Genomic DNA, 17,786 nt, shown 5'->3' on the forward strand with positions numbered 1-17,786 from the left:
GAATTAAAGAAATTTGCAAATCTTCCAGACCAAGAAAACTCGAACCAAGGAAATGGACTAAACTATGTAACTGCTTAGTCTCATAATCATCATGTTGGGGTCTGAATGCAGTAATATACTCCTTCTCTCTCTCTCTCTCTTTCTCTCCTGGTTGAAGATACTCCATTGCCTGAAGCAGAAGACTAAGGGGACAGGAAAAACAACAACTGAAGCATCTAAAGTGGAGGTTCTGTTGCTTTTGACATATAGCTCTCTTCATATCTCCAAGTATTCTTGCTGTCCATGTGCACACAGACATACAACCAATCCCAGCACTATTGTAATTTAAACCAGTACAAAAAGTCCTCGATTTATGACGATTAAGTCCAAAATTTATGCTATTAAGTGAGATAGTGGTTAAGTGAGTTTTGTCCCATGTTATGACCTTTCTTGCCATAGTTGTTAAGTGAATCACTGCAGTTGTTAAGTTATCAACATGGCTCTTAAGTGGATCTGGCTTCCCCATAGACTTTGCTTGGCAGGAGGTCACAAAAGTTGATCATATGGCCCTGGGATAATGCAACCTTGATAGATATGAACCAGTTGCCAAGCGGCCAAAGTTTGATCATGTGATCATGGGGATGCTGCAAACAGTCATAAGTGTGAAAAATGGTCATAAGTCACTTTTTTTAGTGCTGTTGTAACTTCAGTCAGTAAACAAATGGTTGTACGTTGAGGACTACCTTTATTGCATACAGCAATACTGCAAACACTGGCTCTTCCAAGGTCATAAAGGTCCTGAATTTTTTTAAAAAAAGTTTATGTGAGGAGACTCCAAAGTAATTTGAGTAGGAGTTGGTTCTAAAATGTAGCAGTTCAATGCAAGAAAGCTTACAACATCAGCTGCCCATTCTGACATGTGGGAAAACTAAGCTCTGGTTGCAGGATCAGACCAAGGACATAGAAGCATGACTTCCAATCAAACTCTTTCAAATAACTAACTATGGCTTTTGAATAATGTGATGATCAGTTACTCTCTAGTAAAACCTTGGACTGTTTTGGGATTGCTGAATACAACAGAGAAAAATCTCTTGGCTTTGGCTTTTCAGTTGATGCCTAGACGTTGCATCGTAAGAGACCCCAGGTCAGGTGGCCTTAAAAGAAAATAATAAATAAATACATAAATTATTGCTGCATGTGATGGTATCAGATATTCAAGATGGCAACACATGTGCTTTTTACATGGGAACTGAATGACTGATTTGCCTGTTTTCTTTGAGAGACTGGATATAGTATTAATAGGCTCTTACCGTCACTGCATGTCAGTGTTAATTTTTAGTGCCAGTTCTTGACAATCCTGTTGCATGAAATTTACAGTTTATTTATCTGGCACTATTGATACTAAATTTTACATTTATCTATTCTGCAGCACTTTAAACCTTGGTTTTCTATTGTTCCTTTTCTGAGTTATGTTTACAGAACTAGGTACTCTTGGTAACTTCAGTCTGCAGTATCTCATTGAACTCTTATCTGTTATAGCCCTTTATTCATTTATCAATTGAAGATGGGAGTCCATTTATACCAGTAGCCTCAAGCGAGGAAGAAATAATTCTGGGGATTGGATAAGCTTAGCACAGAGTAGAAGAGATTCAATTTACAGCTATTTCTTTTCCAGGTTCTTTTCATAAACAGAGAATTTTGCATTATATCTCTCATTAGACTTCTCCATTTCCTATTTTTTTACTGCCTTTTATGCATTCCAAATGTTTCATATTTGTAGGATAGACACTGTGAAATACTGTTTAGATAAAATCTCTCTACCATGCATTTGAATCAATTTCCACTGATTTGTGAACTCTGAATTAAACTGCTTTCTGCTTGAGGGTAAGATTACCTTATCTTCTTAGAGACAAAATGAAAGAAGATATTCAAAATATAGTTTTACACACATAGCAATCTATTACTAATGGGAGAGCCAAATTTGCCGTGGCTAATATAACTGACAGAAATATGAATCCAACAGGACCTGTACACATTTTGCCATCTGCGCCTTATGTTCACTATAGCTGATTTCACCCTGAAAAGGCTATCATAAGTTTTTCATATAGTCCATTACCCACTCCAAAAACGGCTTTATGATTAAAAATATTTATTACGGTTGTTTCTCCTCCCCTTGTTTATGTTGTCCAGAAGGAGCAAAAAACGACTTTTTTCTTCACATCTCACACTGCAATTTAAGTTTGAGTCGGTAATGTTAAATGAAAGATCTTTTATATGAAAGATGAAGATTGAAAGACAATTTTGTTCTCTATCTGCCCCAAAAGGAAGAAAAAAACAGCATTTTTAAATATGGTCAAACTAAGTGTAGCATTTTGATCAATTCCTGTCTCCTAGGCTCTGCTCTTAGGTTTGTATGTGATTTTTCCAATTTTCATTTAATTATTTTTAGATCTCGAGCAATGTGGGGAGTAGTGAGAGTTCAAGACTAGGGTTTTCATAATATGCTTGAGGGCATAATCATGGAAGAAAATATGAGGCTGTTTCAACAAAGTTATGAAATAATCAATTATTTAACCTTTCCCTTGAGACAGAGGCTCTTATTTTATTTTAGTAAGTTTAGTATTCATACCAAAGACCTTTATTTAGCATCCATTTTGCATTAACTTTACTTTTAATATTAAACTGGGAAAGCAAGATTAGCTTCAAAGAGCTGAAGTGAACTGTGTATGAATACATCACATCCTTTGAGTTACATAAATCATCATTATATTTCATCAAGTCCAAAGTCAATTTGTCAAGAGGCATGGGGGGCAGGCTAGGTAGTAATTACACACTGTTTGTGCTAATATTTACCTGTTAGCAATGCAGAGTTTTTATGTGCTGGCCTCTTAAAGGCAAGATGAAACATCTACTTATTTGTCTTTGGAACAGAAAGAGATGAAAAATGGCTGAATCACATTTTTTTAATTTAAAAATCTAATAAAAATAGTATACCAGATTGGCTAGGATGAGTAGATTATATTTGCTTTCTAAAATACAACAAATACATGTTGTTGAAAAATCGGTGTTTTTTTAAAAAAACTGTTAACACATGCACAAGCACAAACACTCAGACACATAGCTTGCTCATTCATAGTAGCCATATGGTAATTCCAAAATATTAGATTGTTAATAATTAATAATTATTATTAATTATTGTAGAACCTTTGAGTTGTTCAGAAATGAAGGAATGTAGAAGAGTTCTTTGAGCTGAACTCCTTTGTGCATTTCCGAAAATAAATGAAACTAACATCACTCTCCATTCTCTATCCTCCCTTACCCTCCCCCTTGACAATGATAAACCAGCTTCTGTTTCATTGTAGCTTGGGGACAAATTCCCCAAATTTGCCTTGTAGAAGATTCAAATTTGCCCTACAGAGAAAATGTTTTCCATTGCATAATGAACAAACTTTGGTTTAAAAATGCTGGCTTGGCAGTACATTAAATTTAGCTGCTGTTTTTATTTATTAGATTTAGGCACCACCTGTCTCCACTTTGACTCTGGGTGGCTCAGGATATAATAGAAAAAGAGAAAAATGAATATACAATCATATAGAAAATATTAAACAAGATGGCATATCCAGTCAACCACATCAAAATATATCACACAGTCAGCAAGGGGCTCTAACCACCCTAGCTGGGGAGAAGAATCAGATCTTTTAACCACCTTCTGATATGCCATCTGGGTGGGAGTTCCCCTGCATCTCAGGGAGAACTTCCTCCCAGAGGTCAGGCACCACGAAAGAGAAGGCTGGCTTTCTGAATCCCAAAAGATGACACTGTTTAATTGAAGGGACCTGACTTGAAGTGAGAGTTCATTTAGCTATTTTCACTTCTGTATGAACAAAAAAGAGTCCAGGAATATAATTCATACCAATCAAAAATCCTTTTTTTTTTTTTACTTTGTGAACTTAGTGTTTTATTTTGCTATTAGTTAGGTTTATTTTCTGTCTCAAGGCGAATTCAAAATAATCCTCCTCCCATTTCTCCCCAAAGCAACAACCCTGTAAGGTAAATTGGATTAACTGGCCCAATGTCACTCAGTGTATTTCTATGTCTCAGGGTGGACTTGATCCTGGCTGTCTCCATTGTCAATCCAACCCTTTAATCACCATACTAGACTGGATTAAAGCCCAGGGAAGAAGAAAAACTAGAACTAAATTTGAAAAAAAAAATTTTTAAACAAAACTTCACATCATGTTTAGTTTCACATTTTTCTAAAAGATCAGACAATTCTGCCATTATATCCTTAGGAAAGAAATATATGTTTACTTTACTAAACCTTTTACTTTAATCTAATGAGCATTATAGGTATAGAACCATATATACAATATGGCCATGATGGCGAACCTATCGCACGCATGCTACAGGTGGCACGCGGAGCCCTATCGGTGGGCATGCGAGCTCAGCTCCGGTTAGGATGCACACGCCGGCCAGCTGATTTTTGAGTCTTCTGGGCCCACCGGAAGTCGGGAAGCAAGCTGTTTCTGCCTCCAGAGGGCCTCCAGGGGGTGGGGAAGGCCCGTTTTTTCTCTCCCCAGGCTCCAGAGCCTTTCTAGGAGTCTGGGGAGGGCAAAAAAGGGCTCCTCCCCCCAAGACCCTCCAGAGGCCGGAAACTGCCCATTTGCCGACTTCCGGTGGGACCGGAAGGCCTGTTTTTCACTCTCCCCAGGCTGCAGACCCTTTCTAGGAGTCTGGGGAGGGCGAAAACGGGCTTCCCCAACCCCCGGAGGCCAGGAATGGACCTCTGGAGGGCCTTCGGGGGGGTGGGGAAGGCCGTTTTCGTCCTCCCTAGAATCCTAGAAAGGCTCTGGAGCCTGGAGAGAGCAAAAACGGGCCTACTGGGCCAACCGTGCCATAAGCGGAGGCATGCACGCATAGAATTACGGGTGTGGGTATGCACACACGCGATCCCCCCTCCCCCGTGTTCCCTCCACTTTTGGCATGCGATGGCTATATTTCATCACTGCAATATAGTATCCAATATTAATTTAGTACAGACAGCAATCATGATTTATTTATAGTCAAATAAGACCAATCTTCATTCTCCTTAAAAGAATAAGGTGGGTTATTTTTTTGCAAATGGAACATCTTGCCCTTCCAAAATAGATTTAGAATAAATGTCAATTTCCATATAAATAGCTTTGGGGGAATTTTACAAATATTAAAAAAAAACCTAAATATTTATGAACACACACACACATATATATATACAATGTCTTGGGATTGATTTTCAACATAACTAGACCACAATATATCATGGGTGGTCCACAAACAATTGTGCTTATTGATAATACAGTACTACATGAATAAAACAAGAATATTTACTCCTTTTTGCAAAGTGAAAAGACTTTTACACAGAGGCACTATGACTTGAATGAGAAACTACTGTTAAATTGGAGAGAGAGGGACAGACAGAGAAGGAGACACAGACTATTTCAATTCAGAAAGGTTTTCATGCTGAGCATGAATAACTTGGCTCAAATGCATTTGGCCATCGTTAATGTTGTTATTTTACTGAAAACTTTAAGGAATCCAAAATGCAGTGGGCTTTCAATTCTGAAAATCTTGTTATTTAGAATCTTTTTGACTGACAACTTGTCAAGCAAGAGCCAAAGATTTGCAATAAAGCAAATTCTGCCATAACAGGCCAATTCCATGGCATTTCTGTCAACATTCTGACAGTGAAAAGGCAATAGCATAATGATACAGCAAGACCTCTGGCAACACAATGACAAATTTTTTCAGACTTTCACATCATAATATTGTGTTATAGAGGTCTGTCAACCTCTTGAAAATGTTTCTTTGGTCAAAGTTGCATCTAAGTTCAAAAAACATTGGCATAGGGAATCAGAGCCTCAATTGAGATAAGAGGAGGGGGAAAGGCCATCCAAACATTTTCCAAAATGAAGTAAACAATTATTTTAAAGATACACAAAGAAGCTTTTAAATGACTTAGTAGGTAACTTTTCTTTAATATGAATATAATACATATAAATATCAAGAAGTGTTTGGTAAACAGCCACTTGTCTGGTCATCAGATAATTAAGCAAAAAGTTACTAGATGTTGGAACACAGGGAGCTCTTTCTTAAATTGCTAATATCGGCTGAATTTACTTCAAAGAAAAACAACTCTGAATTTAAGAGGATTTCCCCAAAAAGAAGAATAATAAAATAAACCTGACAAAAATACTGTGTAAAGCCAGCTCCAGCAAAATAACAACCTTAGAGTTTCTCTGTTCCTATGCAATAAATGTATTCATGGAATATTTGTGTCCTTGTGTGCAAATAAATTAATATATGTATCTGCCAAACACATATTTCCCCAAAGGAAAATTTTATTACACTGATAACTCGGTATTTGACAGCTTCAAAACTCGTCGAATTTGGTACTTGACTTAGTTTGACAACCAATGTCCCAGTACTTGTCATTTGTTTGGTACTCTTTTTTTAATTGTTCTTTTTATTAGTTTATAATATAAAATACAAAAATACAAAAACAAATAATAGGAAAAATAGGGGAGAGAAAAGGGAATGGAAGAGTGTAGAAAAGAAGGGGAGAAAAAAGAAAAGGTGTTTGTTTGGTACTCGGTGTGCTGCAATAGGAAGAGGGGGATGGCTGTGGAGAACAGACAGGAAGTTGGTCATGCTGAGAATGTCGCTGCAAAAGGAAACAGTGGATAGTTCCAGAGGGCAGACAGGAAGTCACCCATGCTAGAATAGGAAAAGGGACAGACAAAGTTCTCCCCAGCTGAAACAAAAGGTCACATGGTGAGTCACATGATTTGTTTGGCACTCATTATTTTTAGTACTTGTTGCACTTCCCGGGAACCAATTAACGACAAATATTAAGATACCACTATAACTGAATTAACGTGTGTGAATCTGTGTGTGTCATTTGTGTCAGACTCCTGGCCAAGTTTTCTTGTCAAATTTCAGAAGTGGTTCTTCCTAGGGTTGAGAGAAAAGGTCTGGCTCAAGTTCATGCAACTAGATTTGTGCTTAAGACAGGACTAGAACTCAGTTTCCCATCAGTTTCTGATGCCTGAACCACCAAAGCCCATGAATTAACTACTAATTCATATTAATTGCTTGACAAGTAAGAGACCCAACACACAGACCCAACTGACCACCATATGCCAAGTATTCATTCTTATATTTAACAACATTCAAATATATATCGATACCCCTACCTCCTTCTACAGGAAACGGGGGGGAGGGGGAGGAAGGAATGATCAATGTGAGGTGGGGAAAAGGTAACTATATAGAGGTAGGAAAAAAAAAAAGCCTCATGTAGATGTTACAATAGGAAGAAATTAACAGGCAACACAGCTTGTTTGTTGCAGTAGCTAATCTTCAGGCATATCCTCCAGGGTGTCCGCTCTTTGCACTAGTAATCTCTGCAAGGGATGTGCAATCTTTCCCATTTGGTTCCAAAATGTGCTTCAGAGCGTGCAGGAACATGACACACAGCAACAGTCCAAAACACTCTGAAGCACTTCCCAGATTTTCCCAAGATTTTACATGACTGCCTCTTTCTAGCAAGGATCCTGGGAGAAGGTTTTGCTATTTTAAAAACAGATGTTACATTTAGGTCCTGTGTGCACCAAAATACATTTTGGAATCCAATCTAAATGCATCACATAGGTCATAGGGCTCATCCGCATATCCTCCTGATCTCACTATGTGAACTTATCAATTTGTGAATGTGTGAATGTACGCTGTGGTTCTCAGCCGGCCTCTGGCCTATTGTGAAGGCAGCCTCTGCTGATCTTTTTTTGTTGCATAATGAAAAGTAGTGTTTTCTAATCTCTCCACCCAAAAATGGAACTGGGCCATATGGCTACTGGGTTTCATTTCTTCCATGGAATGGAAGTGGATGGCAATGCCTCCACTCCAATTGGCTAATAGGTGCTTTGCCAACTCTTCCTTCTAGTCACTGGTTGCTTCCCTCTGCTGCCATTTTATCCTGGGCTACTAGATTAGTGAAACAGGGTGCTTTTTTTTTTTTTTGAACCAGTCTGCTAATAGATGAAGATTACTTAAAAGGTTATGGTAGGACTCTTCTAATTTGGCAGCTACAGCTGCAATCGACAGCAAAATGCTTAAAATGATTATTAAATCTTTAGAAGGGTATTTCTCTCTCAGCTAGTTCAATGTGCTAACCAATGCTATAATCTATTTTTCAGCATCTGTACTCCATGCCACATACATTTATAGATTTTCAGAGGTCTAATTATAAAGTTTTCCTTCTTGTTAAGATGAAACATAAGGCATTTTAAAATCAATACTCCCAGTATGCTAATGGCATGACTTTTTGAAGCTAACAAATGTTCCTAAAGTTTAATGCTTGTAGTAGACAAATATGACTGCTTGTTCATGCAGATTTCTACTTCACTAATGTTATGTCTCAATAGTTATGGCTCCTCACTATTTTCTCTTCTCTTATCTATGTCTCTTTTACACATTTCATATTTATGGGCAGGTCACAGCATGCCCATGAATTACCTCTGCTTCATGAACTGCACTGTTTATTGGTAGACTTCCAGTAAAATTCAAGTTGCTGGTTATGTTGCTCTTTACCAAGCATAGGGCTTTGTTATTTGAGGGAGCACCTATCTCCCATAGTTCCTGTCCAACCATAATGTCTGAAAACGTTGATATCCTTCAGGTCTCATCAATTACACAATGGTGGGACCCAAAGAAGTGGGCTTTCTTTCTCATGACATTGCTGGAACACCATTCTACCTGAGATTCACATAGCCTCTATCTTGGCCCCATTAAATGAGTCCTTAATATTTGGCGGTATCCCCTGGCTATAAGCTAGAATTGTTGGCAGATCCTTGATGGGGCATTTTGGTTATTTGATTGATTGTTGGTGTTCTCCACAGTTTCTTTTGGATTCTATATTCGTCCTGCATCTTCATTGTTTTTACTGTTGTATTTTGTAAATCATGCATTAAAGATGCAGTGTTTAACTCTGTCCTCTTAAGAGTCAGCAATTTATAAGACCTTCAAAAGATGAACCAGTCAGTTTAATTTTTGACTAATCTATGAAGCATCTTTGTTTAATGGATTCATTAAACAAATTCTATTACAAAATAGCTCTTTTCAATGAGGTATTTATTAATCAAAGTGTGTCAATGTATATGTGTTCATGTGCATGCAACCAATCAGCATCCCTGATCCTCCTATTTTGTACAGGAATGAGATATGTCTATAGTTTTTATACCAAATACCTTATTGTTTTTTTTATGAAGAAAAGTAAACCAGTGCCCTGAATACTGTGCTACCTTTTAAATGAATAAATTTACTAATATTCTGAAGTTCACTGGAGTTTCAAAAATCTAAGCTCTTTAAAAAACTAATGAATTAAACTCAGAGCCGCAGTGGTTAGAGTGCAGTAATGCAGGTTACTTCTGCTGATCACCAGTGCAGCAGTTTGGCAGATCGAATCTCACCAGGCTCAAAGTTGACTCAGCCTTCCATCCTTCCGAGGTTGGTAAAATGAGAACCCAGATTGTTGGGGAAAATATGCTGACTCTGTAAACCGCTTATAGAGGACTGTGAAGCACTGTAAAGCGGTATATAAGTGCTATTGCTATTGCTATAGCTAAAGAAACTTAAAATTAATAACTAGGTCACAAAGATACAGTATTATACGGTAGCATAACTGGCTGGAGAATTCTGGAGTTGAAGTCCACAAGTCTTAAAGCTGCCAAGTTTGAAGACCTCTGATATAGATATTCGTTTTATTAAAGGGAGTGATAAATTTCACGCTTCAGACAATTTTTTAATGTTCTCATAGGTAAACCACATTTGGAGAACCAGATTTTGTGCACTGCTACTGGCAGTGAGCAGTGAGTTAGCCTACAATACTCAGCGGTAGGATTCAAAAAATTTTACTACCAGTTCTGTGGGCGTGGCTTGGTGGGTGTGGCAGGGGAAGGATACTGTTAAATCTCCATTCCCTCCCCACTCCAGGGGAAGGATACTGCTAAATCCCCATTTCTTCCTGATCAGCTGGGACTCAGGAGTCAGAGAATAGATGGGGGCGGGGCCAGTCAGAGGTGATATTTACTGATTCTCCGAATTACTCAAAATTTCTGCTACCGATTCTACAGAACTGGTCAGAACCTGCTGAATACCACCTCTGGCAATACTGCATTCTAAGCACTGCACCACCATGGGTCTCCTATATATTAAGGAGATCCTCTTTTCAGTGTGAACCTCTGAACTGCCAGAGATGAAACCAACACACAGGACATCACTGCTGTATCAATTACAATTTGCAAATATACATGTATTGTCTCAGATTTCCTTCTATATAGTTATTTGGATTAGATTGATTGGGAAAAATTTACATCCTTTCAATATATTAAGAGATAGAAACTGAATTGTTGGTATGACTATATACAATGACTAACACTTTTTATTAACTTTTTCTCTATTTAAAAACAATCATTCTGCCGCTTAATAATTTGGGATCTTTCTCATATATTCCTTACTGTAGTTTCCTAGTGATAAGATAAATTATTAGTTTTCTTACCATTTCCTTGTTTCTTGGTTGGATACAGGTATGCATCTCAGGCCAGCACCTACTACCATGAGAAAGGATGTTAGCAGCACAGTTTTCCGGAGGCCTGCAAAGGGAAAAAAGTAGACACTGCTTTAGCAAAACATGGCAACCTTGGCAAATATCAATTCAGGAACTGGAAAGTTCAAATTAATCAAGTACAACACTGTTAATAAAATCTCAATGACTAAGATCATAAAAACAGTGTTTCATCATAATTAAGAACAAAATAGTGCTTGACCTTATTACACACTGTTGCCAAGCAAGAAGGCATGAGGGAAATAGTCTTATACTTTTGTTATCTCCAACAACCAATGGTTAGAGGCATATTGTCTTCAGTTCTGAAAGTATTATCGACATGGTTTGTAGCCATATTGAGCTTCATCCTATATATATTTTGTCTATTTTCCTTTTAAAGCAGTGAAGACTGCTGATCATGATACAAGCTTGTATTACTGAATTCTACAGCAGAATTACATTCTGCACAAATAATGTTGGAAATAAAGAAGATAATATCTTTCCAATAGAAGATACACAGAGGAACTATTGGAGTGTAAACCCACATTGCATTCCTTAAGAACGTAAGGATAGCCCTTTTGAATCAGGTCAACATCCATTTCCAATTAGCACTTGGTTTCCCACAATGGCCAGCCATATGCCTCTGGAAAGCACACAAGCCAAACATGAAAGCAAACCCCTCTTCAACCACCAGCCATTGTTTTCCTGATATTGGTAGCTGAAGGAATGCTGCCCCTTACTTTGTGGTATTAAGTCCAATAACAACCCTTAATAAACACTCTTTCTATATTCTTGTGGGTTAGATAAATGCTTTTTGAAACGCATTCAAGTCAATGATTATCATTGCATGCTGTGGTAATGAATTTTACTAATTAATGATGTGCTTATATCAAGACGTATTGCTTTTTATCTGTTCTATATGTCCTCCCAATAAGTTTTATTGGATGATCCCTAGTCATTATGTTCTGAAAAGGACTTTGTTTCTGTTTTCTCCAAACTATGATTTTATACTCATTTATGACTTTTCCACCTTTTTTCTATGCTAAATGGTCCTCAAAGCTCTATCATTTTCTCACAGGCAAGGTGTTCAAATAATTGTCTTGTCCTTATCTGCATTTTTCCCAGCCCCAGCTACTTTTTTTTTATAATTAGCAACCACAATTACACAAGACTATTACAGATGTGGACACATCCTGAATTTGGAGAATCTGATTATGTTTATTTTCCATTCTTGTTTTAATGATCTTTAGTGTGGAATTTGTGTTTTCCCAAATCCTGCATACTGAGATCATATCGTCACTGAACTAACCAAGGTATTTGTCTCACTAAATTCTTGGTTCAAATGCCAACAATTATACATGTGAACTTGTAGGGTGGAGGCGGATGTTGACTTAATGTGCATCTGTTTACACTTAGTTCAGCTAACCACATTCATTATTTACCTAATCAGTTTTATTCATCAACTTTAACGAGCTCTTTCCAATCATTTATGGCTTGGAATAAATTGGAAATAAATGCAAACCTGGCCAACTCATTGCTTATCCCTTAGTAAGTCAAGATCATATATAAAAATTGAAAAGTACTGGTCCCAACTCAAATCCTTGAAGCACTAAATTTCTTACTTTCCTCCATTCAGGAAAATTCCTGTTTATTTCTACTTTATTTTTTCAATAGTCCATTAAAAAAAAACTTATCACACAACCACTAAAGAGATTTTGATGAGGAATTATATCAAAGGCTTTTAGAAAATCCCAGTATATAGTGATGACTGTCACTTCTATGCACATGACTCTTGACACTCATGTTCCTCCTTGTGCTTACCATGTCTACCAATTTGCCTGAAACAAACTTCATCCATCCATCCATCCATCATCCAATTTCTATGACTTCCCATCACAGTTAATTACTCTGAAGCTGATCAGTCTGGGATTCTTATGCATCTCCCCAAACCCCTTTCTAAAATTAGCATCATATTGTCTGCTTTCCAGTCCTCTGACACCGATTCTGATTGGAAGGTCATTATTTTGTTTTGCCTTAAATGCCATTTGACATGTAAGAATTATAGAGTGGCTGGCATCAGGACTTAGTGATATATCGCTATCTCCTAGAATCCCGAAAAATGATGGAGTTAATAAAAAAGACTGAAAGGAACACCAGCTAGCAAAGTGAATGCCATTAGATAACAAAATAGTAAAAATATTGAATTAACAAAAATACTGAAATTGCAGGGAAACTGAATGATTTTTTTTTTTTTTTTGGCATCTTTCATTACTACAGAAGACATAAAATGGGTAACCCAAGCTGGGTTTGATTTTTGAGGGTGGGGATGAGGGTGAGAAATAAAGCAGCTAAAGCAAATTGGGTTAACAATGCATGATATTTTCTATTTTTGTAATCAGATTTGGCTGTGCTGGACCTGCAGGCAATTTTCATGTATGGTAAACCTAATGGTATTCGGTCTAGCAGTACCAACTCTATCTCCAGTAGTACTAACTGACCTTTTGTGAGACAGTTGGCTTTCTCTACTATCCCCTATTTTTAAACTTACTGTAGTTGTTTGCATTTGCTCTTTAAGAATTTCATATTTAGGCATTCCCATCCACCTTGACCTCCGTTTTTCAATAGCTTCTATGCTGTGAAATCCTATTTATCATGCTTTGAATTTATCTCTTATACTAGGTTTTTGTTACTTCTATTTCCTCAATTAAGCCTTTCTTATTGGTTAGTATCAAAGTCAAGGACTGCTGATTTTTTTGTGCTTTTCTCCACTTATCAAAGACGAAAGTCATCAAGACATTTTTATATTTTGATAATTTTACTTGCATTCTTCTGTGGTTTTCCAGATGTATCGTTTTTCAAATTCAGTGACCAGAACTGTACCAGTATTCCAAATGCTGATGTTCTATAGATTTATATAGATGTATTACTGTACAATAAAAACTTTGTGGTTATCCTTTCAATCCTTTTCTTAATAATCCCTGCTGAGTTAATATCTTCGTTGAGCTCTATTCACTTTAGAGTTTCCATGTTTGTAGTCAAATGTGACTGTGCTGCACCCTGCAGGAGTTTCCTATTTGCATGCATGTTTAACCTAATAGTATTACTTCAGTAATATCAACTATGCTTCCAGCACCATTACAAAAGTCCTAGTTCTTCTATAAGGGAAAGAAGGAAAATTGGGGTTTTTTTTTACTGCTACAGACTTTCAAACACAGCACTTTGCTGTACATTTTTATGAGAGATATGGATCAAACGGAAATAGGTAGAGGCTTAATCTGCTCCTTATCCTTGTGTTTTCCCATCTTGGAAAATCAATGCTTTTGTGTCTTTAGTTTTACCATGAGTTGTGTCTCCTGGACACACTGTAATGCACTAGAATATTAAAAACTAATTCTACAGGCATTTTTAGTAGACAACTGGGTTCACGATATGTAATATTGACTTAACTTGTGAAGTATGTTAGAAAATATCCACAAAGACTATTATCAGCTTCCTATTTCTCTCTCTCACACATTCTTTTCCCACCTGGGGAGGATAGTTTAAGGATTTCCAACAACTCAAAATATGAATGGATATGAATGGAGCAGAAATCAGTATTTTTTTTTTCTATTTTCTTACACTTCTTCAGGCTAAGAGAAAGCTAATTAGAGACACACTGAGTTTCAAAATGCATAAAATACCTTTCTAAGTCTTTTAAAGGTTTAGCTGTGTTGTTCCAGATGTACGGTACTTATTGGGAAGATATCTGTATGAAAACCCTTAAGGTATTTAACTGAACAACAGACATCTATATTTGTTTATCCATATTTACATTAATCTGTGTGTCACAAGAAGCTAACTCTGATTTTAAGATACATAGTCAATCAGTTCTTTAACAGTTTTAATGCTAAAATCTTTTTAGTATTGCATGCTATATCATAGAAGTCATGCTACAGTTAAAGCATTACATCTTCTAGAACATTAGAATGTTCTGCATATTTTCTCTGTACCATAAATGTTGACAAATGCTGTTCAAGGAAAGAAAAAAATAATGCTAGAGATTTAGGGAATATGAACAAGTCACAATTTAAAACCAAGGAATGGCATGAACTGTTACTCTGTAACTATTGCTCTGGCAAACAGTATTGACAACAAATACGTCTTTATGAAAACCTATTCTGATAGCCAGAAAATATATCTCTGATCACAGTAACCAAAAAAAGAACCAGTCACAGCCTGGGAAATAGGGATCTTTGCAAAAGCATTTCCAAAGATTTCAACAAAAGTAATAAGATCTGTGATATATTTGCCAGGAAGCAGAGTCCTGATAACAATTCACTCTCTTATCAGAGTTCAGCTTCCTTTCTATGCTCTCCAACAATGCAATCTGGTTTCTACTATCTTCCAACCAACTCTCATATCAATGGATAAGAAGCCTGACTGGACATCAGCTTTTCTTAAACTTTCTTTTCTGCACCTAGGAGTAAATATTTTATAGTTTGCTTGTTACTTAGTGTGTACTCTTCCATTTCTACATTCTAGGCAATCCAGTGCTGTAAGTGTGATTTTACATCATCTTACAATTTATAAACAGACCATCACCAAGTATATTAGATTTAAAGAACTTTTAATATTTTTACCATGCATAGGTAGCCTTGTTATTGTCTAAATGAAGAAGAATTCTATGTGAAAATTCTATCAGTGAAAATTAGAGTGGAGAATTAATCCTAATCTTCATAAAGGTAAATAAACTCTGAACATCAGGATTCAAAAAAAAAAAAAAAAAAAAGATTGAGTACCACAAGCTGAGTCTAGTTGGGTAAGGTATACTTCATACAGAAAGACCAATTGCATTCTGTTCAAATATTAGTGCTGGCTATTTCCCCAAGCACCATGGGGAAGAACAATATGTTGCACAGAATAAATGAGAACAGAGGTTTGATGCCCACATAGTAACCACAGCATTAAAAGTGCTCTCTGCTCTCCGACTTAAGTGAATTGGAAATTTGTCAGATAACACTGATCTATTTATTGCTTGGAGCTGCTGTCTTGTATTCCTTCTTCTCCAATATTAAGCCACACTAATCTAATTCGATCTCATTAAAAGGAGCAAATCCTTCTTTTGGTAGTTGTAATTAGGAATCAGAGAGCTGCCTGGTTACCTGGTAAGGAAGCAGTGTTAATAAGCTCTTGACATCAAGTCATTTGTGTGGGAATTGAGGACTGTTTGAAAGGGAACAATAATCATGGTATCCTTCTGGACTGCATTTATGTACAAGGGATTTAGGATACTTTTCTACAAAGTTCTGTTCCTTCCTAAATGGGTGTGGGTGTGGGTGAGCGTAAAGAGATTATCCAGACAGCCATTTTCCTATGGAGTTCCATCCTCTCATGTTTTTAACATCTATATGAAATCAGTGAGAGAGATTATATGTGCATTTGGAATACAGTGTCATCAGTATGTTACAGTATGTACTATAATGTCTTGTCCCAGTGTTTGGATGGGATGAAAAAGGCTGAGACTCCATCTCAGCAAGATGGAGTTGCTATTTGTTCAGTATGATATTCTGCTCTGGGGAAGAGGGCTGTATTGTCCCTGAAGAAGCAGGTTTGTATCATGGGACTCCTCTTAGACAAATGACTACTCTGTGAGCAGATAGAGGGCAGGTGTGTGTGTGTGGGGGGACACTTTGCCTAATTTCAGTTGGCGTGCTAGCTGCAGCCCCCTCCCCACCTGGAAATGAGGAGACTTTGCAACAATAACTCATAATATCATTATTATGCCGGTGGCCTACTGCAATGCAGTTTATATGGACTGCTTTTAAAGACCACTCAGAAGTTTCCAGAATCAGCAGCCCACTTGCTCCTAGAAGCCCATTACAGCTTAGCTCTTGTCTCTGCAAACGTTTTCTATTAGCTTCTGTGCTGGTCATTATCAATAAATTCTGCATTGCTTGGCACTGAGGTACTTGTAGGACCATCTTCTCAATCCAGAATCTACCTGCTTGACTTGTGTAGTCAAGAGAAATTGCTAATAATCCCCCATTTCTGCAACATATATGGAGTGGATGCTCATAACTGCTGCTTTTAGATGATAACATATACATTATGAAATGGCCTTCCGTTAGAAATCAGGTTGGCCCCGCAGTTTTTGTCTTTTGGAAACTTTTGAAAACTGAATTACTGTATTCTGGGGGGCATATGGTGAATAATAGGAAGCCCAATCTTGTCTAATGTTATGTACAGTAGTAGAAGTTATTAAGGCCAGGTCTTGGGTTCTTATTGTTTTCACCAGAGATGGTGGTTTTTTTGTTCCATTTAGCTAGTCTAAATCACTGAGCTTCTTTTGTTTGTACCAGGTATAAATATGATACATAAAGTATACTGTAATCGGGAATCATTAGAACTATGTAATAGCTTCCAACCGTATGCTGTTGACCTTTGAAATTGGAATAGTCATTGGAGACCAAGTTCATGGCTTTGACTATAAATTGGCTGACCCAATATTCAGCAACATTTTAGTTGGTTTCTAAGGTAATCCTCATAATCTATAAATCCCAGATAGGAGATTCAGAGATATCCTTTATCATAGCACTTAAATTATCAACATTTTTTAAATTGTTGTGTCCACTCATGATGTTTAATTTTCTTAAATAATCTACTGTACAAAATACTAGAAGAAAAAGTAATATATATATATATTGCAGATAAAATCACTCAGCAATCTACAGCCCTATCCTGGAAAAGGCGCTGCTAATTCACGGGCAATGGTTGATAGTTTTATACCCACTTACAGATAACCATTTAACTTAAAACTATTTACCAGCAAGAACAAACCACATTATAAGACAAGCAACAAAGATATCACTTATAACAATTGTGGAATATATACATCATTCTCTATGCCAGAAAGCGCTCACTGCACAATTTATCCAAATTCTACATATAATAAAATAGACCCAAATCAATCCCCCAAAATATTGTACTGTCTTTGAACTCAAGATGATGATCCTTGAGAAAAGGAATTGCACAGATCAATGTCATTATAAAATAAATAAGCTAGAGAACTTTGGAATGTTTCTTAGTTTTGAAACCATGGTTTGTTACCACATAGTGTGAGTTAACAAACTTATTTATAGAAGCTTATCTGTGTAACATACTTTTTTATTGTTACCGTCTATGGATAATTCTGCTT

The 17,786-nt window shown here is 36.8% G+C and overlaps 1 protein-coding gene across 2 annotated transcripts in view; it reads right to left on the bottom strand.

The window, feature by feature from the left end:
* The window catches only part of SLC49A4 (solute carrier family 49 member 4), an 85,464-nt gene that overhangs the window by 51,512 nt on the left and 16,166 nt on the right, over nt 1–17,786 (bottom strand). For both annotated transcript variants that reach the window (XM_070957088.1, XM_070957087.1), the window contains one exon: nt 10,568–10,661. In XM_070957088.1, coding sequence (XP_070813189.1) covers nt 10,568–10,661 — 94 coding nt within the window. The remainder of the gene's footprint in view (nt 1–10,567; nt 10,662–17,786) is intronic.

The sequence above is a fragment of the Pituophis catenifer genome, unplaced genomic scaffold, assembly GCF_029215685.1.
Source record: "Pituophis catenifer annectens isolate HBS135680 unplaced genomic scaffold, rPitCat1.0.hap2 SCAF_1, whole genome shotgun sequence".
NCBI lineage: Eukaryota > Metazoa > Chordata > Lepidosauria > Squamata > Colubridae > Pituophis > Pituophis catenifer.